This window comes from Symphodus melops (assembly GCF_947650265.1).
Source record: "Symphodus melops genome assembly, chromosome: 21".
Taxonomy (NCBI): domain Eukaryota; kingdom Metazoa; phylum Chordata; class Actinopteri; order Labriformes; family Labridae; genus Symphodus; species Symphodus melops.
Genome location: NC_136711.1, coordinates 10,130,800 through 10,155,112, shown reverse-complemented (window position 1 = coordinate 10,155,112; position 24,313 = coordinate 10,130,800). Strand labels below are relative to the sequence as shown.

Here is a 24,313-nt window from a genome sequence, read left to right as displayed (position 1 = left end):
CACTTTGACCCCAGCAGTAGGGGACCAATTTCCACAGTGGCTCCTGCAGTTGACGTATGCACGTATGCATTTCTGAAACATGCTGCAAGAGATGATGACAGGTAATGAAGACATGCCCAATATTTGAATCTTCACTGCAAGATTGCTGTAAACAGGAGGACGCCTGTGCTGCAAGGGGGAACATCATAAAAGTACAATATGACTGACTGTGGTCAGCTGAGCAGTAATTCTGTCTTTCCCCTGCCGTTGTGCTACAAATAGACTCTCAGAAGCATTAGGGCAGCATCTCAGCTGTGACCATGCTGTCTTTTGGGAGCCACAAGTGAACATACTGAGATGAGATGATGGAGCTGGAGATGAGAGAGGGGTTGGTAAAGGCCAAGTTATCAAAGCTATCCAGTGTGTTCCTTTGGCAAATTCGTTTGCTGCCTAATAAGATGGTTAACAACAGTGTTTTCCACATGAGAAGACTATTTGTGGTGGTTGCCTTCAAGTTCAGTTTGAAAAAGCTAGGACTTTTTATGGAAGATAATGAAAATAGGCACACTTTGGGTGACAGGACAAAGAATGGGCTGTGACTAAACAGATACATTGGAGAGGGTTTTTTTAAAAGCTAGTTGAAGTAGGTTTGTAAGGTTCAAAAAGTACTAAGCGCACATTGACAAAGGAGGGATATAATTATTCATTTGTATGCAAACCTGAGACATAAATTGGGTTCAATGACTTTCTGCACCCGGTAAAGCTTATAAAACATGAGACCACGGTAACACTGATGAGGATACATCTTGAAGTTACATCACAATTTGTTATGAATAATATCTGTAGGGGTGATACACTGCTTCTTGTTTGGTTACTATGTTTTTTTTTTCTTCTTCAGCTTCATCACCATCACTGTCCACTTTCTCTTAGCTGTAGGCATTAAATAAAACTAGCAAAGACGAGCTAACTGGCTTTTTTTTTCTTTTCTTTTCTTTTTTTTTTTAAACTGAAGGCCAGTGTGTGTGAAATAGCGTTGTAGAGCCATACATACTTTTTACAAGATGGCTGCACATTTAATAGTGGAAATTACTGTATTCGGAGTCTGATTTAAGAAAACACATAACGTAATGAAACATGGAGGATCATTTTAAAAAGAAAAGAAAAATTGTGTAAATAATATTCTTTGTTGGTGTACTTGTCTGTGTCTACATGTTTTGGGATTCACTACAGTTACTGCAGCCAGCTACAAGTATCAGGTGAGGTCAAAAACCACTAAATCTATTTGCAAATACTTGTTGATCCTGCTCTTAATGCATTAGAGGTGAGGAGTGTAAGATTAGTTTGACATCAGATAAAGTGTCAAAAAATGGGTCAGTTGGTCTTCATCTCTGTATATATTTTTATTTCAGCTCAAAGGGTTCAGGCAGTCTATTAATCTTATCATGAATGTGTAAGACCTATTTCACCACCACTTCACCCTCTTGTCTCTTCACCTTATCACGCTCCTGCTCTTAATGCCTCTCCCCTCAAACTCCTTAAGGGTGTCGTCAGTGTCTCTTGCTCTCCTTGCTCACTGGAGGGGTTGGGTGACTTGAGTTCCAGGAGAGCTTTGAATATCAGAGAGGGGAGAAATAAAAGGAATAAGCACCACAAGCCCCTTAGTCCGACAGCAGTAGAGAGAAGACACAGGAATAACAATGCCTGAGCCGGTCCCTGCAGGTATGCACATTTTTTATTCGCAAGTATAATTCATTGTAATTAGACTGGAGACAGGAGTAATGCTGATGCTGAAGTTTTTGTTTCCTGGCTTGGTGGAAATTTTAACTGATGTGTGTAAACTTTAAAGATTTACTTCGTATCTGAGGATGTTAAAGGTAATTTTCCGATTTTTAAAGCATGATTGTGTTTCTGTCTGTACTCAAGTTAAGATTTTAGATATAATATAATTATATTAGTATTAAAAATAAAATAAATAAGGGGCATCATTTGAAGAAAGGAACAATTCTTGTTTTTATGTGCATGTGGCTGCTGTTTTAGGATTAGATTAATGAATGTCAAACTCTGATTTGAGATTAAAGTCTTTTTGATAAAAGTTCAGGTGGCTAGGGTGGGTTGGGGTTGTGTTGTGGTGGGGGTTAGGGGTTAATCCCATATGACCCAAAATAGTTGTTTACTGCAAATGAGGAAAGCATAAATATCAGACGACCTCATCTCACACTATACCTTTAACGTGCAAGCGAGCACACTCTGAACTGTCTGGAATACAGTATGGCAAGGCTACCATAGACAAGAGAAATGTAATAATATAAAATGTAATTATAGCATTTTGTTGCTCGACAAAGCATAAGGTAATTTGTTAAATAAAACAATAAGACATAAGAGATCAAATATTTTGCAGGATGTTCTTATAAGAACCAGAATCTTGTTGTGATTTATTCAGCTGAAGCAATTTACCTATCCAGAAGAGTTCCCTTATTACCTTTTGAATTACAGCGACTAAATGTCTTATAAAGACAAACATTCTGCCTCTTTGCCTCCTTGTTGTCACCTGTCTACACAAAATATTTCGCACTGTAGGTCATAAATAATCCAACAGCGAGCGCTGCAGTGACATCACCGGGGTCAGTATGTTAGTGACATACATCTCAGAGAAGACAAATATTGTTGACTTCGCTGGCAATGAGCCAGACAGTAACTGCAACAGGTTCAGCGGTAAATACTGCTGCAGCTAACTGTGTTGTCGCTGCTGGCATATTGGGAGGCTGGCTTAAGTTTCATAGCGACTGTAACTATACGATAATGCTCTTATCCCCATTAGTGTAATGTCTAAAACTTTCAAAATAATGTTTTATTTTTGAGAGATGTTTGTAGTCCTTCATACATTACGTTTGAATACAAACTGCTGAAGAGGGTCTCTGATATCATCAGTAGTTCTTTGTTTTTTGGTAGATGATGAAATAGAGATCATGCTGTGGTAGTATGTGAGCACTGTTTTTGTCCATAAAACTAAATGGTACTTCCTTTAGCTACTTTATCATAAACTGTTTTCTGCTGTCCTTTAAATTCCAGGAGCCAACCCGTCTCCTCGTTTAACCCTGAGTGGCTGTAAATCAATGATGGTTCTGAAACCTTAGATATCAGGGTGTCTTAGCAGCTAGGCAAATTGAGTTTGCATGCCAAACTGCAGGAAAAGTGTTGAGCCTTTCAAACCAATCTGTTAAACTCTATGCAGCCCTCATGTGGTGATACAAAACCTTATCAGCTTTGCTGGACTTGTTAGCACATAACTCCTAATTCTCTGTTACACTATTTGATCATTTCTCTCAGCACCTGTTCCTGTGTTAATCTTTTATACAAATCTAAGCAAGGCCCTGTTTATTTATGATACAAGAAACCTAAGCAGGCTCTACTTTTAATCACAGCTACTGATTTAATCTTATATGGAGACAAATCTTCCTTCCTTGATACGTGTCTGCACCACCCACTGCTCTTTTTACTCGCAGCTACAAGCTGCAAAGCTTTGAGTATGAAGGTCAGATAACCAGCCAGTGTTTAAATTTAAACACTACTTGATGCAATACCCAGTGTATTGATTTAAGTATTTGATTTAAAAAAAGTTGATCTGATCAGTGTCTTCCTACATTAATATGAAACAAAAGCCTATATTCACAATAAAGCACCCTCATTTTCCCACTTCCTTAATGTTTCTTGTATTTATACCTGACATGAGTTAAAACGGTCTCTGTGCTGCCTTACCGAGCAGCCAGATCCTGCCCACAGCTAGCAGCTAAAAATACTCTGCAATAACCCCTGACCTTTTCCTCTTTCCTCTTTTTCCTTTATAAGATCATGAGGTTTCACACAGGCGAGCATATCAGGTTCTGCTGCAACCTCTCTCTGTAGTCTGTTGAGATAAATCATTACGTAATCTGTCACTTTTATCCAGAACGTTCCCCTAATGCCGCAGAAGACCCAACGATCCAAAGTAGTCAATCAAGCATGTCCATCACAGATTCCAACTCAGTGGTTGGAAGTGATGCTTTAATATAGAGTTGATTTAACTTCTATCATTGTGACCAGATGAAATACTAGCATGGCAAACCATGCGGGTCATCTACTGACAAGTAGAAAATATGTAGATTTAAATGATACAATGATGAATCCCTTTTTGGACATAATAGGCAAGAAGAGCAAAATGTAAAAATAGCACTAAAAACCAAACAAAGAAACAAACAGATAATAAAAATAATAAAAAAGGGAGATATAAATTCTAATTAGCATCAGGCCTTATATAACCACATTACATTGGTGCCTTATTAGTTTCTGTTCATTAAATTTAGCCTACAGCTTCTTTATCCCATAACAAGACAGTGCATGAACATATACTGTAAGACTGAAGGAATTATGTTATGGTAATATCTTCATTTTATATCAGCAGCTGGGTAAGAAACTTAAACTTTAAACCCTAAGACATGTTTGAATCTTTTCCAGCCAAATATGTAAAAACAAATAGTTTATGTCAATAGCTCTTGGAGAAAACTTTTTTGACATAGTTTTTGTAGCATTGGGGGCATAAGGGGTAGATATAAGGAGTTTTAAACTAATAAATCATAGTATTTAATTGCTTTTCAACATTGTTTTATTGCTTCACGTATCTGGCGCACGATGTCCCGTGTGGCTCAAATTACACCTTCTTTGGATGAACTCAATTCCAATTACTGTAAGGTGATAGGATTGACATTTATACCTGTGTTTGCTTAAAACCGATCCAAAAGGTATGAAATAATATGGCTGTGATATCGTTATACATTTGGTTGCATGCCATGAAGGGACACCCAGCAGTCCCAAGCAGTGTTGATAAGGCCAGGCGATCCAATATCTTTATTTACGTTTAAGTAATTCCAGACGATCATTAATCTAGTTGTCACTTTGAAACATTGAGATAAACACATACACTGAGATGAAAACCTGAAATACCTTCACTGACCACCAAAACACTGTGAACATAAGTCATGATGTGTTTCCAAGTGTTGGGATAAACTGAAGGTAACAGAGGGCAAATACGTACAATAGTCTTAAATAAGAAGGAACATTAAATAAATTTAACAACAAAAAAACCTTCAAAAAGTGTCGCTATTAATTATTTATTGACAACAATTCTGACAAGTTTGCAAATCTCCAAAGCGACAGAAAGTGTCTGTGGAGGACATTTAAACTGAGAGGAGCAGCTGTTAAGGAGTTTATTACCAAGCTTCATCACAAACTTGTTGAAAATGATCAAGATTCTCACCCTGAGGGGGTTGACTTAGCAGATGCTGATGCAGATTTACTCCCAATGTAGGTGTTAAACCCTCTCGCTGGGCGCAGACAGCACTTACAACAGTGTAAGAGGATGTATTGAGTCCTGTTTAGAAATGTTTTTTTTCAGACTGACTGAGAAACAAGCTGTGCTCCTCCTGTTTGTAGAGATCCGATACATGTGTAGCCGTTGTTTAAAAAGCCTTAATGGGTAAACAAAATGTACATGTAGCATTTAAGGCAGCTATTTGTATTTGAGTCAGCTTCATATACAGAATGTGAGAGCATGAAGACATTATATGAATAATGATCTGATTTACAGAGAAAAACGTCTAAATATTTATCATGACATTATTGACTGACCAGCCTTATTACACCACTTTTAGCTCAAAGTCTGACAAGCCTTAACTCACATGTAAAGCAACTGAGGTCAAGTCAGACTGACTATTCAAAGAGACTTTATTCATCTATAAAGAATGTGGCTCGACTTCAGGAAGGTCACAAGACACCGGCCCTGGCCTTTACCAGCAAAGGCAGCGACCCCCATGAGACGGTCTCTCAAGTAGCTGAGTATATTATCTGCCTCTATTTCTAAAGGGAATTTTCCTTTTACCATATTTAGGCCTCAACAATAACACCCCCAGCTATTTACACACCACAAATTGACTGTCTGTCATCGTCCAAAGCATTCATTTGGCCAAAGGAAACATCTTGCCAATATGTAAAATATGATGCGTTAAGTTTCACTAGTATCAGTTTCACATATTAGAGCCAGGTGTTGCACAGCTTAGAAACTTCTAAGGTTGACATTTCATAGACTATAAATTTGTTTACTTCATAGAGTTTCAGATAGTCATATATGAAGTCCAAATCTTAAAACGCTTTAAGCGATCATTTTAGGTAAATCCATCAAACAAATATCCTGATAAAAATACAAATAAAACTTCATGTCGCCGTTCCAAAAACTGCATTTTTTTTTGGGCATTTTCTTGTTGGCTTCATTTTCCACCTCAGAGGTTGTTGACTTGATGTTGAAACCAATAACAGTTTAATATGTTATGTGTATTATACAAACAATATGTTGTTGATATATCTTTTAATGAAGAGTCAAAGTCGTGATCAATGTCTATAATTTTCTCCTTGTTCTGTGTTTATTTCTCAGAAAAACCGGAGGGAGGGGGTAAGTCAGCTGCTCTACAGCATTTGCCTATTGACCTTTTGTGTGCCTTACATTGTCACACAGTGTCATGATTACAGCTCTCACATTTTCACTTTTGCCAACATATCTATAAGGTGCTTGTGTCAAGAAAATACTGGCTCTGACTAATGGGTCTGTTAAACTACATGCACCCATTTTTTTTTCACTTGCTATACATGTAGCCTTCAAGGCTGAAAATATTTTAACTGCATATCAGATGACCAAAGCTGTTTACTCAACTGTCCAGAAAGGTTCAACAAAAAAACTCAGAATGAGAAACATGCTTTGGGTTTTTTACAAGCGCATGATCATGTTATACTAGTCTGAATTGTATTTTTTACACACGGATATTAGCTCAGCTGTTGCCATATATATTCCTATGAAGCTACTCGGTATCTCTAACTAAAGTCCACTAATTTTAGCCCCTGAAGAGTCAGCAGAGCAGGGTGAGGCACACTATCTTATTATGTGACTTTGCATGACCAATTGCATTCACACTGATAATATGTGACGTGGAATGGGTCTGAACTGGACTTGAGTGTTGGAGAAATGCATTTGAACTAATCAGTCAGGGTAATTATCTGAATAATACATAACAAGTGGTATTGCCAAGGATATTAAGTAAAGCAATTATTGAGTCAAGAAGATGGGCCTATAAGTGATTCACATTATATGCGACAACATAAAGCTGCTGAAGGGGGTTAATAAAATTAGTATGATGGAGCATTTCTTAGTTAGCCAGCAACATGAGTCACATGTGTTAGCTGAAACAATTTCTCCAGTGTGTAGTAACAGATTTAATTTCCAATCAAGTGTTAAAAGAAGATGAAGCTATGTTATGAATGCATGCATTAACCGTGGATCACTGAACTCTTTTCTCTGTGTTTTCTTGTGTTTGATTACCAGAATAAAATGAATTCATGTATTCTTTGAGGTGTTCTTTTAGCATGTTGGACCTTTGGATTGTAGAGAATGAATCCAAGTGTTTGATGCAGGCAGGAAAAGCCATCTGTGTGAATTTTATTGTACTCCAAGTGACTGCAGCTGGATGTATTTCATACACCTGTTAACCCTTGGTGACCGTTGGGTCACATTTTACTGCAGGCATGTGAAAAGTGAGAATAATGAAGTGTCAAATGGGCTCTGTCTGTGTGGTTCTGGTTGGGATTTTCTGAAGTTGTTTGGTCTATGCATCGTTCCCATATTGAACGTTGTCCAGGTCTCATTATCTTACTTATTTCAATCATTTAACCATTATTTTTATTCGCACAGCTAAACCCCAGCCAGTGCAAGATGGTAGTCCCCTCTTAGTGTCAGACAATTAATACACGCTTTTCATTTGACTTTATCCTCATCTTTCTGACTCATTACACTGAATATAGTGACTATTACAATTAATATAGGAACCAGAGCTCATTTTCATTCATTTCCCATAGAATTATCCCCAGCCGACGGAGGTAAGACAAAATTCTTTACATTGAAGTGGGTGCAATAGTAAATGTAATCCAACCTATGTATTCACATATATGTGCATACATGAGCAACACTGTGTGAAAATTACGCATGACTCTCATTGCATTTGTAAGCTCTCACAGGTTGTTGTCAGGGGAACTGTATGACCCAAACATACATTAATTTATATTTTAAGGAATGTTTCACCAAATTCAAATATTGTAAAGATTATTATGTCATGATATGTTGTTGTTTCAGCCCTGAACATATTAAGTATGTATAATGCATGAACTCACTGTGATACTATTGGGACTTCATTATGCAATATAAAAAATACTTTTAAAAGCAAAACTATACACAGTGCAATAATATCAATTAAAAGCTAAATACTGAAATCCCAAAAATGTAATAAATTACTTATATGTTTATTTGTTTTAAAGCTGTTTGCACATTACTGTGTGATGATATAGGTGTGTGATTTGATTCTTCCCAGTGCTTAGAACTTACTTTAGAAATTCCTTAAATAATTGTAAAATAACACAAACACTTCGGTCCCTCTGGACCTTTGTCAAGTGTGCTTTCCAGAACAAAAGGATCGCCTCTTGTAAAGCTTCGCTTTTATTTAGAAGAGTATTAATTTAAAAACGATTTCTTGATTTTGAATTGTTTTGTAAGTGTCCATTTTTAACTTTAAATAAAGCATTCTGGGATCCCAGTGTCAATAGTTTTACTAAGAAATATGTGTTTTGATTCCACTGTGTGAAGTTGCTCTCATTCTTTGACTGCATCATGATGTCACAAAAGTTCCCAAATAAATATAAATTTGGTTAGGGTTCAATGGTATGTTCACAATGGTCACTTTTTGAGATTACTGTTGTCTTGTCTAATCGGTTTAGCATAAACTCTAATTCAAGTTCTGTTTTTGAGTGTTCTCCTGGATTTGTTGTGTGTATTTTTACAAGTTTAATTTATCCTCATAGTTCCTTATTTTTTGCATGCAGTGACATAGAACACTTCCTCTGCGTTATGCCAAATGAATTAACTCCATAGCAAATTGGATGTTCCATCATGTCTCGGATTTACGTTTGTTTATTGGTCTTTGTGGCAACTTCATGTCATCTCTTGTGCAAAAACCAAGTATTGCATCCAAGCTGCTTTTTTAGTTAAGTTTGCTTCCTTGTCTGCAACAGATTCAGATGTTGATGGGGATGGTAAGAAAAAGAACAAGATTTACAGTATATTGATGTGTCTGACTATTATTTACTTTTGTTCGTTCAAAAGTATAATTTGAGTGTAGGTATTATGTAGACCAGATGTCACATAATATACATCGTGTTTAGTGGACCTTGGTCCATATTTGAACATTTTCTGAATACTTCAGTTTGGACTGAAACTGCATTATATGAGTCTTTACTATTCAATTACAGATGTTCTAATACCATTGTATTTGCTGATACCCACTAAAACATGTAGACATGAGTCACCCCCGATACCAAGTTCCCCCAAAAAACACTTGAAAAATGTACATGATATAATGGATGGGAAATAACAGTGATAGTTGATATTTTTCAGCATTGACCTATGTTACACTCTGTGTGAACACTACACTAGTGTTGCCTAATGATGTATGTTAAGTTGTGTCAGAGGCTGATACCCATACCAGTAAGTATGAACGTTGTCTCTGCTTGCTTCAGTAATTTTATCTGTAAGATCCAATGAAGATTGCTGCTCAAAGGAGCTTGACACTAATTATAGCTTTAAAGCAGCTTCTCTTGCCATATGCAGCATCTCACGACTATATAACTATAACACAAAAGATTGTTGCTGCATAAGAGAGAAAACAAAGACCTGACCAAAGGGGTCTCAATTATAGTTAACTGCTGGTATCTGTTAAGACAAATGCAATTCAGAATACCAGCAATTCAGAATTTGTTTCCCTACATGAGGAGTACTTCCCATCCCATCTGTTACTTATGATACCAACTCCCTTTTGCCTCTGTGCCTTTGGCAATTTGAACAATGAGCATGGAAACACAGCTGTGGTTCATGTAAAACAGTCGTTGTAAAAATGGTAGCTGTTGCTGCTAACATGCCAAGTGTCATCTGATGCGATGACACATTTATTGTTTTTCCTTTACTTCACATAATGCTAGAGCTGCAGTGAAGTCATCCAAGATATTATAGCTAACAAGTCAATGACTCCAAACGGAACAACTTCTATTCCTTATTCGTTATCAAAGGTTAACTTTTGAAAAAAGAGATTTTTTTTTCCTCAAGTTTCTCTCTTGGTTAGATAAAGGTTAAAAACAATCAAATAGAAAGTCCTGTTGAAGGTTTACAAACATAACCATGGTTATAATTCCCACAAAAACAGTGTGATTCATAAATACTTTGTCTGAAAATGTTATGATAGCGCCACAAGTCAAGTTTAACAAGTGGATTTCAAGAGCTGTGACTCGTGTTGCTATCCAGTCACTGTCTCTCTTTCAAGGGCACATCTCCCACAGCTACACATTGGACACCCACCCTGTCTGGACTGATTAGGAGTAGATTGGATGAAGAAGGGTTGTGGAAGTGCCAAGACTTCCGGGATTGAAAGGCAGATAATGCCTGGGGAGCCCTTGAGATCTACTATATGTATATGTTCCTGAACCTACTATGCTTAAGGATGGAGTCCATCTTTTTCACCACTTTTACACCTGGTTGAAGTTTAAGTATAGTGGAAAGTGATAAGGCCTTAGTCTTCTCTTGTGGAGGAGATCTTCACCAGGATTCTAGTCAAATGGCCAAATTATCCATTATGACTGCTTCTTTTCCAGGCACTAGGCCAGGGGGTTGCAGAAAAGTGTTCAGCCTATGACCCCTGTAAAGTTGACATTGCTACTATTTCTTCTCAACAATATGGTTGCCATCTTGGGTAGGCTAACTGCTGAACGGAAACTTTGGCCTGCTCACAGTGACATTTATAAAGCATGTAGGGTGAGCTTGTTAAATGTTAAGTTTAGTAACATGTCATCTCCATAAATTCCTTATGGGATTAAGTCCTGTAATGCTAGTCCAATATCAATGCTTCTTCCTATCCATTCATCTGTTTTTACAATTTCTGAGCAGATTGAAACCTCTTTGTTGCTTCTCAAGAATGTCCCAGTTTATGTGTAGATGTCCAAGTCATAGGACAGCCTGATGTCTTTTCCATTCTGTAAGAAGGCAATACCAGCCATGTGACCAAGCATAATAATTACGCGCAACCCTAAGTGATCATGTTGTTTTGTTGTAGGGGGGAGGTACTAAGTCAACTAAATAAATGTAGACTACTTACTCATTAAAGACAGCTTATCTTACAAGATAAGTTGTGAAAATATAGTTAGAAATCAGATTTTAAATTGCGTAAATGACAAGTTAACGCTAGTCTCAGCTACTGTACTGTTGGGAAATTAGCTTACGAATAAATTAGACTTTGTTTACAACTAAGTTAGATCATTAAAAAACTTAATAGTAATTTTCACATAGATAAAGCCCTTTTCTGTGGTATCTTGTAACACTATCAATCAGTCTTGTTAGCTAAGTAGTTATTGAATGCTACCATTAGCTGTTGTCTGATGGTAGCAATTGAGTAATTAAATGTGCTGTTCAATATTGAAAAATGACCCATTATCCTGCCATATTGTGCTCTTTTTATTATATTGGGTTGTTTATTAATTATAGGATATGGACATTATAAGTCATGTATTGTCAAATTCCTAAGTGTATAATATTTGCAAAGCAGTAAGACAGCAGTGCAACACAACAGGATTTGAGTATCTATTTAGCTTTATGTCAGAGGAAAAAGTCTTGAATATGGTCAATAGGAACACTGTCATCTACTGTATGTGTCCAGTGCAGTAGGAGCACGTTTTATCTCCAAGCGAAATGCCTTTTTTTACGCCTTGAATTGATTCAAGCGCTATAGCAAGTAATGCTTATCCAATGGCAACAGCTGAGTGAAGTTCAGGGGGAGAAGTTCATATGATGTAATACTTATTCAACTTTAGCCATGGAAACTGGTTTATAGAACGGCCTTGCATTTATTACTGGCCATTATTTGAGAGGATAATTTAAATAAGAAAGAAATTTGCCATAGTTTTCAAACCTTTAATGATAATGTGAAATTCGTTAAAAATAGGGTTAAAAAAACAACAATAAAAATGTAATGTCATGGACATGTAAAGTTTTCAACTGAAAAAAATGTTAAAAGATCCAAACGTTGTATCCTGCTTGCTATGCAGAGTTTGTAAATTGAAAAATTGCTGTGCAGAATCATAAACACACTGTTTAAGGTTACAATTTTACTTTTTAAAGAAACAATAGATTTTAGTCTTAATTTTATGTTTGTCTTTATTTGATTCCCAGTCTTCCACTCTAGAGTGGGAATGAAACCCCAATGATTTTGCCAACGGTGTTTCTATTAGTGGAATATCTGTGTGGGAAGAGCTTATCATACCATGGCTTTTTAAATCCATACCCTTGGAGATGTGCAGTGTATTAAGGGGAATTATAATCTGTTGGCTAACTGCACTCTGTATTGGGGAACTTGCACCAGTGTTGCTGATGAATATTTCGAAGAAGTAGCTGCAAAAAAAAAAAAAAAAGAAAAAGAAATAATAGTACACATTTTAATATCACATTGTAATTGATTATTCAGGCCCCCCAACCTTTACAGGCTCAGTATGGGGTAAAGTAATGAGTCTTTTTTGACAAACAGCAGATCAGTCCAAAGGAAGTAATCAAGATGATTTCAATTTCTTCCAGGTTTGGTGATTAAAAGTCCAGTAATCAACATATTTGATTACTTTCTGTTTTGATTGATAACAGTTATGATCTTACTTCCACATAAACCCTGTTTGATTGCTTTTTTACATGGTGTGGCATATTAATGTAATAATAATACAACAGAATAATCATTCTGTAATTCATTCTGCCTTGTTTTACCTCATGAGTTCACTCTGACTTATGGCACAGTATAACAGTGAATAGTTATACTTCCATATGTTAAACCAGACATTTGTATTTGGGGGGGTAAAGGGAGACTGAAGGCACAGTGTGGGCCTGTGTCAATTTACAGCATGTTAATGTGACTTTAGGAAATGAAGATGTATTCATCACATGATTCGATGATGTATGTATTAAAAGAAGAACTAGCATCATAAAGTATTTAAAAGCTAATGTTAAGTATGCATTGATTTCTTATTTACCATGAATATGCCTTATTCCTTGAATTTTAAGTCTTTGATACTTGAAGACATTTTTAATGTCTGAAGGCCGACAGGTGCACTTGCAAGAAGGTTTATATTTAGCTTTGTCAGAGCTCATTACCACATTCCAGACCTTCTGATTGTTAATGATGCGTTTTGAGCGATTATGTATCCCTGGAGCTCTTGCTTGTTGTTTTTGGATACATGAAGCATCCACATTGCTCTTTTGTCCTTGAATGTGTTTTGAGCTGAGAATATGAAGTGTTTTTACCAGTCAGATGACTTTGTCCTCTGTTATTGAAGAGGCATTCAGAATTTAGATAAAAGAAGAGAAAAAGAAGGTTCATGTGTGTAAAATTATTATAATGACCATGAATATGAGAAGATTATATTTGTGTCCTCATTTCTGACAGTCAGTATCCAAAATGTACAGCACAGAGACTGATATTAAATTTGACCTTTATGTCAATGCATTTTCAGCTTGACACACTTCAAAACAAAAACACAGAACTATTGCTTTTCGGTAATGACAGTATAATAAATAACTTTAGTTTTTTTTTATTTATGTAGGACTTTAGACTCTGTTTGATTCTGATGATAACAAGCAAGACAATCCCACATCTGTTTGTATGTACTTAAAATCAAAGGCTAATTTACATTTTTTTAATATCCTTTTAATTTTTCCGAAAGGTTTTTTTTTTTTTTTTAAGTTTTTCCATTTCTGTCTTTTAGTCATTTTTCATGTGCTGCTGCTTAATCATTAAGTGATTCTACAGTAACAGAATACACTGTTTGTAGTATATCAGACGGTGAATGCAAATGTATTTTAAATTTCCCCGGTTGTCAAAAAAATGTCTTGGTATTTCTTTGTGTCATATGCACTTTTGTTTTTCTATCTGGCTCCCTGTGGATGTTTCCAGTGGCATGACAGCCTTGTGTGATTTTGTTTTACTAAAATCATCTCTATTAGAAGCATAAATCTTTTTTTCCTTTTCAGAGGCTGGTTCGACAGAGCTCTCTGGGCTGTTCGTTGAGAAGCCCCCAGAAAATGTGGTTGCTATTGCAGGTCAGAATTAATGGATGGAGCGATCCAAATATATATAACTTGATTACATGATATATCAGGATTTAATTGTTGTCTGTTATTGGAAGGATCCGATATCACGTTCACTGCCAGAGTTGACTCAACCACCCTGACAAGAAAACCCACCATGAAATGGCTGAAGGGCAAGTGGATGGACCTTGGCAGCAAAGCTGGAAAACACATGCAGTTTAAAGAAACTTATGACAGAAATACTAAGGTGTGCAACACATTGGCTATAAGTGAAGTGATTCCATTATTTCATTTTCAAGTCCAAGAGTTTTGATTTTCACATGCTGCCATCATGTTTAATTCTTTTATTCATTGATTTTGAAGCTAGAAGTGATCAAATTCTAAAAACAGGGACTCTAGACAAAAATTTGTCTCTCTTTATTTATTTCAATTGCTTAAGTGTAATTTTCCCTCAAAATAGCATCCAAATGTACAAAATAAACATCAACCTGTGTTAAAGAAGAATTGAAAGTGTAAAACAGAATGTAGGTTGGAGGCACTCCCTCTTTAGTTTCAATATGAAAACACATTTTTTGTTGGGTTTTTTTCATCTTTAGTCTAAATTGGAGAAAATATACAAAGTTAATGAATCACAATTTCTTGCTCTAGATCTATACTTATGAAATGAAGATCATCAAGGTGGTTCCTGGAGATGCTGGAGGCTTCAGGTGTGAGGTGACGGCTAAAGACAAGTGTGACAGTTGTACCTTTGAGATTACAGTTGAGGGTGAGTGGAAACATATTCTGGCCTGCTTAGACTTCCACAGATTCTAGATATGCCCTGATATACTTCTCCCATTACAGCTGCGCAGCAGGAACAAGATGCAGATATTTTATCTGCCTTCAAGAGAGCGTAAGTGTCTGCTAGTCTCTCTGGAGCCTTCTTCTTTATACAATAGAGGGAAAATGCACATAGTCTATTTATAATCAGCACAGGTGGCATATGACAGTATAGTAAATTCAATGAAGCTATGCCTGCTCTTGATTTCACTGGTGTATATCTCTGTTTCCGTCCACACAGGGATGCAGGAGAGGACGATGGAAGTCTGGATTTCAGCGCTCTGCTTAAAGCAACCAAGAAGTAAGAAGCTGGTTGTGTTTGATTTGGCAATGACCCAGTTAAACAGTCAGTTGATGGATTTATTTCCTTTTTTTTGTTTCTCTTGTTCCTTTTAAATGCAAATCTTTTTTCCTTGGCCGGCTGTAGAAAAAAAGCAGTAAAACAGGAACCGGAAATTGACGTGTGGGAATTGCTTAAGAGTGCACATCCCAGCGAGTACGAGAAAATCGCTTTTGAGTATGGCATCACCGACCTGAGGGGCATGCTGAAACGTCTGAAGAAAATGAAGGTTGTAGAGCCAAAGCACAGCGAGGGTAAGTTGGGTCAAACAAGACGTGCGTGTGAGGTTTGTAGGAAAGGTATTAGAAGGTGAGATCCTGCCATAGGAGAGAGGGGAGTAACCAAGATGTTCACCATGACACCAGACACAGAAAACAGCTGATGAGTTGATGGGGTCATTTTTGATTCTTCCCTCTCTGCAGCTTTCCTAAAGAAACTTGAATCTTGCTACTCAGTGGAAAAAGGGAAGAAGATTGTCCTGAGGTGTGAGGTGTTCGATCCCGATGTCCAGGTCAAATGGTTGAAGAATGGCCAGGAGATCAAACCCTCAGCCAAGTACTCACCTTAAAGCTTAAGCACATGCACACAATCATCAAATATTATCCACTTGTTGTCAGCTTTTAGTTTAAAATGTTGACCATAAGCTTTATTTAGGACATTAGCTTAATTAGTCGATGGACTTAATGGGGAGTGATTTAAAATACCCTTCTAAATTTGTCTGAGCCACAAAGTCATACTTGCTGTCATCAACATATTTTATTTTAAGCCAGCCATGGAGCCTCCCAGAGGGCCATGCAACTCAGCATGCCAGGACATTTTAGGCCTCATGTTAACAAATGCAGATCCCTCTACAGGACAGAAAAGAATATTTCTAAGTTTGAATGTGAGAACAATCTCAGGCTCAGGTGAAAATGTTTAAATTTGGTCGATGTAATAAAATTTCAGAGCAATCTAAAAAAAAAAGCACCTTTTAATTGACTATTAAATGAAACCAGTTTTGTTTTTGTCATGATCTTTTTTAATACAAACACTGTCAAAAGCTTCATAATAAGAATATTTCTGCACTCTGATTGACCCCTAATATGTTTGGTTTATCTGTCACTTTTCAAGGTATGTCATGGAGTCAAGCGGGAATGTCAGAACACTCACCATTAATAAGACGTCCCTGGCTGACGATGCTGCATACGAGTGTGTGGTCGGGGAGGACAAGTGTTTCACAGAGGTGTTTGTCAAAGGTGCATCATCTTTCGCTTTTTGTGCCCATTATGTAATGTGATTGATATGGACTCTGAAAACCTCGTGGCGTTTACACTGCTGGATTCTGCCCTGTCCAGAACCCCCGGTGACCATCACCAAGCTGATGGATGACTATCACGTGGTCGTTGGAGAGAGAGTGGAGTTTGAGATTGAGGTGTCAGAGGAGGGCGCCCATGTCATGTGGTCAGTATATGAGCAGTTTGTCAACACAGGAAAAAAATGTGTTGCTCTGAGGGCCAAAAGCATAGTCTGACTTAAGTAAATAAACAAACACAGGCCTCTAGTTATTAATCAGTTCTTTAATTTGTTTAATTATTTGTGGATTGGGCAAAGAGAGATGTTGGACAATATATAACAGTGAGCAAGCTCAATGTTCTGTTTCTTGCAAGATAAACAGTGATGTAATTAAATAAGTTACAGCTGCAAAAGCTGGATCCGAACTCAGCAGCCTTGCATGTCACAGAACTTATTTATAGCAACTCCCACCGGGACCCAGGTTTGTAAGAGGTAAGGAGAGAAGTGAAACATGAGAGGGAGGTACAGTAGGGCCTCAGTCAGATCTCAACTCTTATAATCTGTGTGTTCTGAGTTAATAAAAGGCCTTACCCGATAAGGAAAAACATCTTGTTACTGTATGCTATGTCGTCTGTCTGCCTCACCTGTTAGCTCACAGACCTCCAGTTGGCACATATTCTGGCACATCCTGCTGCTGTGTCCACCCCATGCCCCTGAATAAGATTCATAAAATATCCATTAGATGAAAAATAAAACAAGTATTAGCATGCTAGCGTGCTTGTTCCCAGCTGTATGAAAAAGATCTTTCTTTCGAGCAATAAAATCAGATCTAATGTTGACGAGAGCTTCATTTATGGCACCATTCCAACAATGTTACACCTTCTTCAAATACAATAATGTTTGTCATGTTATTGACCATGTTTTCGTAATTGTGATTGCCAATTAATGTCTATATTCTTGGTTGCATTCCTTTAAGCTGTCAGGGCCCACGTATTAAAAAGTGATGAATGCTTTGCAAAATGAGAAATGAAGACCCACGAGAGATTATGCAGCATGTCACGTGTAATCATGAATTATTAATTTCTTCTGTTGAACGAAGTAGTGACATCATTTGTATATTTTCATATCAATAAATATGAGGTAGTTTCAGATGTTTGTTTTTTTTCCATGTTGGAGTTTCTACAGTTATGACAACACACTCACTGTTGAGCGTTTTTTTTCTCTCCTTTTGTTTTAACAAGGTATTTTGAGGAAACAGAGCTTCACAAAGACAAAGACTCCAAATATCGATTCAAGAAAGACGGAAAGAAGCACACACTGATCATCCAGGAGGCCACGCTGGATGACATTGGAATGTACCATGCTTGGACAAATGGGGGGCACACTAAAGGAGAGCTGGAAGTGGAAGGTACTAAAGTGTCATCACTATTAAATTAATTACACATATAAATAATGAATACACTTTTTTATTGATATTATTGTTGCTTTATCAAAAATATAAACAGAACAGTTAAATTTTCAGTTTTAGTGTATTTGCATTAAATTCATGTTTTTCTCTTATTTAAACGTATGACGTCCATGCTAATAGAACTTAACTGCTGGCCCAGCAGCTTAACACCTCTCTTTACAGACTAACAGCTCCTGGTAATGAATGTTGACATGTTGACATTGTGAACCCTTCGCCTCCACAAACCTTTCTTCTGTGGTGTCTAATGTCTCCCTCAGAAAAAGAACTGGAGGTTCTGCAGGACATTGCTGATCTGACAGTCAGGGCTACTGATCAGGCCATATTCAAGTGTGAGGTGTCTGATGACAAGGTCACAGGAAAGTGGTTCAAAGATGGAGTGGAGGTTCAGGCAAGCGAGCGCATCAAAATGACTCACATCGGCAGGTACACTGATAAATGAATGGATGTAAAAACCATTTGTAGGATATTTGTCATTACAAAGGATCAAACACACATATTATGTAAATCATTCCTTTTTTAATTCATGAGGCAGATGTTTCCTCTGCATTGTCTCTCCTCCGCTGCTTGTTACAGGTTTCACAAGCTGACTATCGATAATGTGAAGCCAGAGGATGCTGGAGACTACACGTTTGTTCCTGATGGATACGCTCTGTCACTTTCTGCCAAACTCAACTTCTTGGGTGAGAAAGACAGAATGATTACAAGGGTGGCATCATTCATACATTAATCATGAGCAGCCTTTGTAATATTCTCAAAACGTTCTTCTCTCCTTATACAGAAATTAAGATCGACTACGTGCCGAGACAAGGTAGGTTGGCCTCAAAATGCCTCACTTTACAGATAATAAATCAGTCTTGTGCATACTTTACATGTCAGACTCACTTAGAAACTGTCTTCCTTTCTTTCTCTTTGTATGGTTTCAAATGAACCAGATCCTCCCAAGATCCACCTGGACACAACTGGAAACATGGTGTCCCAGAACACCGTCATTGTGGTGGCTGGCAACAAGCTGCGTCTGGACGTGGAGATCTCAGGAGATCCACCACCCACCGTGGTCTGGTCAAAAGGAGATAAAGTAAGGGTCACTACATAGTAAGTCACATGATGCTCAATCAATATGTATGGTAGGCCTTCTGCTTGATTTGAAATATGTTTATTGTACAGTACAGGCCGACACTGGTAGTCTTACCTTCATACCTTTTTTTTTTTTTTTCATCCTTTTTTTGGGATGGTACAAAAATGATGAGTCTATTTGTCAGTGTTCAAACAACAGTACTGGTGCCAAAGTCAGGTTTCTCACCAATTTAGTCTTTTTTACCCAGACTTCACCAGACACCTCTCAACCGCTGAGCCAGAGGTCAGCAAAAAAAATGGCAGCTGTGTGAATATGGACTGTTGAGGTCATTTTAATGACTAATGCATAGTAACCCCTCGTGGTGCTTATTGTTGTCATGTCTTGTCCCTTAGCCAATCACAGAAACTGAGGGGCGTGTAAGGGTAGAGTCCAGGAAAGACCTGACCAGCTTAGTCATCGAGGGGGCCGAGAGGGATGATGAGAGCAACTACACCATCTGTGTCACCAACCCTGCAGGAGAAGACAAGGCTATGCTGTTTGTGAAGATCGTGGGTGAGTAAGGATCAATATAAAGTCAGCAGGTATCTTTGTTTGACTGTTCTTTAGAATTCTCTATTGTGTGTTGTTATCGTTTGCAGACGTGCCCGACCCCCCTGAGAATATAAATTGCACATCAGTGGGAGAGGACTGTGCCACTATTGTCTGGGAGGCTCCCAAGTTTGATGGTGGCGCTCCTCTTAAAGGTAATGAATTGATTTGGTCTGACTCTTTTTTATATGTAATGTCAGTTCTACAGTATGTGGGATGTGACTTCAATTGAAACGCTGTCACCTCTTTTTTTTCTTCAGGTTACCTCATGGAGAGGAAGAAGAAAGGCTCCTCCAGGTGGACTAAGCTCAACTTTGATGTGTACGATTCGACCACATATGAGGCTAAGAGGATGATTGAAGGCATCATGTACGAGATGAGGGTGTTCGCAATCAACAGCATCGGCATGTCTCAGCCGAGCCTCAGCTCCAAGCCCTTTATGCCTCTTGGTATGTAAAACATCCATCTTTATTCCTTCCTTTTCCTTGCTTCTCCTCCCCTTGGGCATAACCCATCTCGAGTCAACCAGTAATTCTCCCTCTCTGTCACCCTTAGCCCCAACAAGCGAGCCAACACGTTTGTCGGTGCATGATGTGACAGACAGCACATGCACTCTGAAGTGGCTCGCTCCAGAGAAAATCGGAGCCGCTGGCCTGGACGGCTACGTCATTGAATACTGCAAGGAAGGAGGTGATAAGAAAAATAATAATTCCAACATTCATGGACGATTTAACAACAGTTTCAATTCTAATTATAAAAGGACATTTATTTAACTGCTGCAGTTAATAGCTTTAAAAATAAAAAAAGTCTGCTTCACTCATAAATTTAATAAGAGAATAAATGTATTAAACAGATAATTTACAACCACAATGAATATGTATAATGAAAGTTAAGAAACATCATAAGCCATTGAAACTGGCTGTGATTTACAGCATGTAATTCTCTTTTATCGCAGGCACTGAGTGGGTGGTGGCAAACCAGGAACTGTGTGAGAGGCAGGGATTTGTGGTGCGTGGCCTCCCTGTTGGAGAGAAGATTGACTTTAGGGTGGTGGCAGTAAACCTGGCCGGACGCAGTCCTCCTGCGTTGCTCGGTCAGCCCGTCACCATCCGTGAGATCACAGGTGAGTCTCCCCCCCACAACACCACATTAGGGATTATATAACATACAGTATTTATTACACTCTGCCTTGGCTATGTTTGTTTGACTGTATATGCCTTATACTTGTGAACACAATATATTTAAATGTTCCTGTTTCAGAACATCCAAAGATCCGCCTACCACGTGATCTGAGAACTAAGTACATCAGGAAAGTAGGAGAAAAGATCAACCTGGTCATCCCCTTCCAGGTTAGAAACAATCTCTCCTGTATTCTCTATGAACTGCTGTGTTCAATGTTACTGAAATATATATGTTAGTATGAACTACCAGTATGAAAACTGTCGGGTGGGGTCCACCGGCAGCAACCTTTTCATCACGTGCTACATAACCAAAATGTAACATTGCAGTATTTGTAAGTGTTGTGGTGAGGAAATCTGATTTTGAAATGTCTTTTTACTGCCCAGCTTTAGTTTGAAAGGGACATGGGAGTGTTTCATCGGTTGAGCATTTTGTAAAAGAGAAAATCTAAGTTGTATTTCTTCTTGTTTTATTATTTTTTGTGCGAGTGGTCTTCATATGACCTGACTTAAGTCTGTGACAACCACTCTATAATCAGAGGTGTTTAACATACACACTGGCTTTTAATTACTGTATTTTCAAAGCCAAGAAAGAAATCATCAACCATGTGGTTCAAGCTTCACCAACGGTTATTGCTTTCAAATAGCTTTTTTTGCTCTTGATGAATGCTTGTTTTTTGTGTCTCACAGGGTAAGCCTCGCCCTATCGCGACCTGGTTCAAGGACGGCAAACCCCTCGACGAGAAGATGGTCAACGTCCGTAACTCAAATGTTGACAGCATCCTCTTCATCCGCTCGGCAGAGAGGGATCACTCTGGAACATATGAGTTAGTGCTGAAGATCGAGAACATGGAAGACAGAGCCTCTCTTGAGATCAGGATTATCGGTGAGCTTTTTAGGATCCATGCAGCTACTTTAAGCGTTCAACTAAAAAAATTGACATGCTCAGTCTGTCAGAATACACACAATCTTTACTCAAGTGGAAGAACAGATACTTGTCGAGGAGGGTTTCAAGCCGCGTAGAGAGACCTGAAATCTTAACTATAGGACCACACTTGATACTGACGATAATATTAATCCGTTAAGACTTGCCTGGACCTCCTTTGAACGTGAAGGTGACAGAAGTGTGGGGCTTCAACGCTGCTCTTGAGTGGGATCCCCCCAAAGATAATGGAAACTGTGAGATTACTGGATACACAATCCAGAAGGCAGACATGAAGACCAAGGTGAGACAATCTTTCCCTTGCTATAACTTGCAGCTCAACAACAGTACTTGGTTCATTCCGTATGCTAGGTTTGCGACCTCAGTGTTTTTTGACTTTAATCCCGACACCTGTTTGACCCTTTCTCCAGGAATGGTTCACTGTTTATGAACACAACAGACGGACAAACTGCACAGCCTCAGATCTGATCATGGGCAACGAGTACATGTTCCGCGTTTTCAGCGAGAATCTCTGCGGCCTGAGCGAGGAGGCGCGCATGAGCAAGAACACAGCCGTCATCGGCAAAGCAGGTATGACAGGGTGTTACAGTGCAGTGCACGTGTTTGTGTCTGCCTTTTATACCAGTGTTGTAGTTGTTCCAAAAGTTCTGCGATGATTTACAGGGATGTAGACTGACTTTTTCCTGCTTCCTTAGGCCTTGACCTCAAAAGGATCCCATACAAAGAGAAGGACGTGTCCTGTGTGCCCAAGTTTACTCAGCCCCTGGTTGACAGATCCGTAGTGGCTGGTTACAGCACCGCCATCAGCTGCGCCGTCAAGGGCTACCCCAGGGTAAACATGCATGTAAAAACAGACTGTGGAGCGTGATTCATTGGAGGATGCTGATAGTGCCGCTGGTTATGAGGAAATCTGATTCATAAATTTCCTTCATCTATGAATACAGATCAGTACAGCAAAGTAGTGAAAGGTCAAACAGACTGCGACTTAAAAAAAATATTTTTTTGATCTAATGTAATAAATCGAATCATTGTACTTTTTTAATGACTTTTTATAGCCAAAGATTGTCTGGATGAAGAACAGGAGGATCCTCGGTGAAGATCCTAAATACTTGATGCAAAACAATCAGGGAGTGCTCACCCTTAATATTCGTAAGCCGAGCACCTTTGATGGAGGCAATTACAGTTGCATGGCTGTCAACGAACTGGGCACGGACGAGGTGGAGTGCAAGCTGGATGTTCGAGGTAAGGAGAGAGGGAGGGGAAGGGTTTATAAGCTGGGAGGCAGGTGTAAGGGGAGGGAAAAGGGTCAAAGGAGGAGCCTCTGTGATTTCTTTCGTGGAATCAAAGACTGCATGAAAAGATGGACAACATGGTCGCTCCCCGAACATTATACCAAAACATGTGTTGCTCCCCCTATTGAATGGCTGCAGGAAAGGTCATAAACCCCTCCTCCATGTAAACAGATGGGACATGATATAAAACAAAATACACGTCAAAATGATTTTGTCAAACGGTTTCTGTGATTCTCGCCAGTTCTTGGTATGCAAAATTAGTTATTTGATGCCATATGCAGGAGTGTAATGCAATGATTGACAGCTCTGTTGACTAATGGGACTCCTGCAACCCTGTGATAGATAGATAGATAGATAGATAGATAGATAGATAGATAGATAGATAGATAGATAGATAGATAGATAGATAGATAGATAGATAGATAGATAGATAGATAGATAGATAGATAGATAGATAGATAGATAGATAGATAGATACATACATACATACATACATACATACATACATACATACATACATACATACATACATACATGCATACATGCATACATGCATACATGCATACTATAGATACATAGATACGGTAGATAGATGCAATACGTAAGGGACAGTTATACTGGGTATTTTAGCTTCACTTTTGTTCAGAAGGAAGAGGTAGAGCCGCGTCATCCATCATTATATACAATCAGCGAGTTAAATAAAGACAATAGCTCAGAATCTCTTCTTGATCCTCAAAACTCAATTGTTCCTTTGTGAATATAAAAAAAGGATGCATTGATTATTATCACAAGCTGCCGTAACATAAAAGCTGTCTTTACTTTTTGGCCAAATCATCATCTGTTCTGTTCTCCCACAGTTGCTTCAGATCCTGAAAAGAAGTAAGAAACTGAACAGCAAAGAATGTGAAATGATATGAACCGAACACTGAATGTGAAACATGCTCTGCCAAGAGTTAATCCAATAAAATGTAGTTTTGTCTGCTAAAGAAACTTTTGGTCACGTTTTCTTTTTCTGCTAAAATATTCATGTTTTCATGTACCGTACATTCTTAATTTTTTTCAAAACAAGAGCACAAAAAACACCATCTCAAACACTAAATCAGACCCAAAAATATGAAAAATTCAA

General features: G+C 38.2%; 1 protein-coding gene across 2 annotated transcripts; it reads left to right on the top strand.

Moving 5' to 3' along the window:
* The first annotated feature begins 1,556 nt into the window (after window positions 1-1,556).
* Window positions 1,557-24,177, top strand: mybpc2b (myosin binding protein Cb). Of its 2 annotated transcripts, XM_079334530.1 has the most exons (29): window positions 1,581-1,698; window positions 6,440-6,457; window positions 7,912-7,932; window positions 14,156-14,224; window positions 14,311-14,459; window positions 14,861-14,978; window positions 15,056-15,104; window positions 15,273-15,332; window positions 15,459-15,625; window positions 15,794-15,926; window positions 16,482-16,606; window positions 16,706-16,811; window positions 17,885-18,051; window positions 18,369-18,534; window positions 18,685-18,791; window positions 18,890-18,919; window positions 19,044-19,186; window positions 19,579-19,738; window positions 19,825-19,929; window positions 20,035-20,223; window positions 20,330-20,464; window positions 20,730-20,897; window positions 21,035-21,123; window positions 21,643-21,838; window positions 22,039-22,178; window positions 22,306-22,465; window positions 22,591-22,727; window positions 22,951-23,137; window positions 24,045-24,177. In XM_079334530.1, exons 1-29 carry the CDS (start codon window positions 1,677-1,679, stop codon window positions 24,068-24,070), a joined length of 3,342 nt encoding a protein of 1,113 aa, XP_079190656.1. In that variant the 5' UTR covers window positions 1,581-1,676; the 3' UTR covers window positions 24,071-24,177. The 2 variants fall into 2 exon arrangements, with proteins under 2 accessions (XP_079190657.1, XP_079190656.1); XM_079334531.1 differs by lacking the exon at window positions 7,912-7,932 and having other exon boundaries at window positions 1,557-1,698.
* The last annotated feature ends 136 nt before the right edge of the window (window positions 24,178-24,313 follow it).

Coding starts and splice junctions, on each gene's coding strand:
- mybpc2b (XM_079334530.1), top strand. CDS start 1,677: ATGCCTGAGCCGGTCCCTGCAG. Junction 14,225..14,310: donor AAATGTGGTTGCTATTGCAG/GTCAGAATTAAT, acceptor TGTTATTGGAAG/GATCCGATATCACGTTCACT. Junction 21,839..22,038: donor TCTTGAGATCAGGATTATCG/GTGAGCTTTTTA, acceptor TAATCCGTTAAG/ACTTGCCTGGACCTCCTTTG.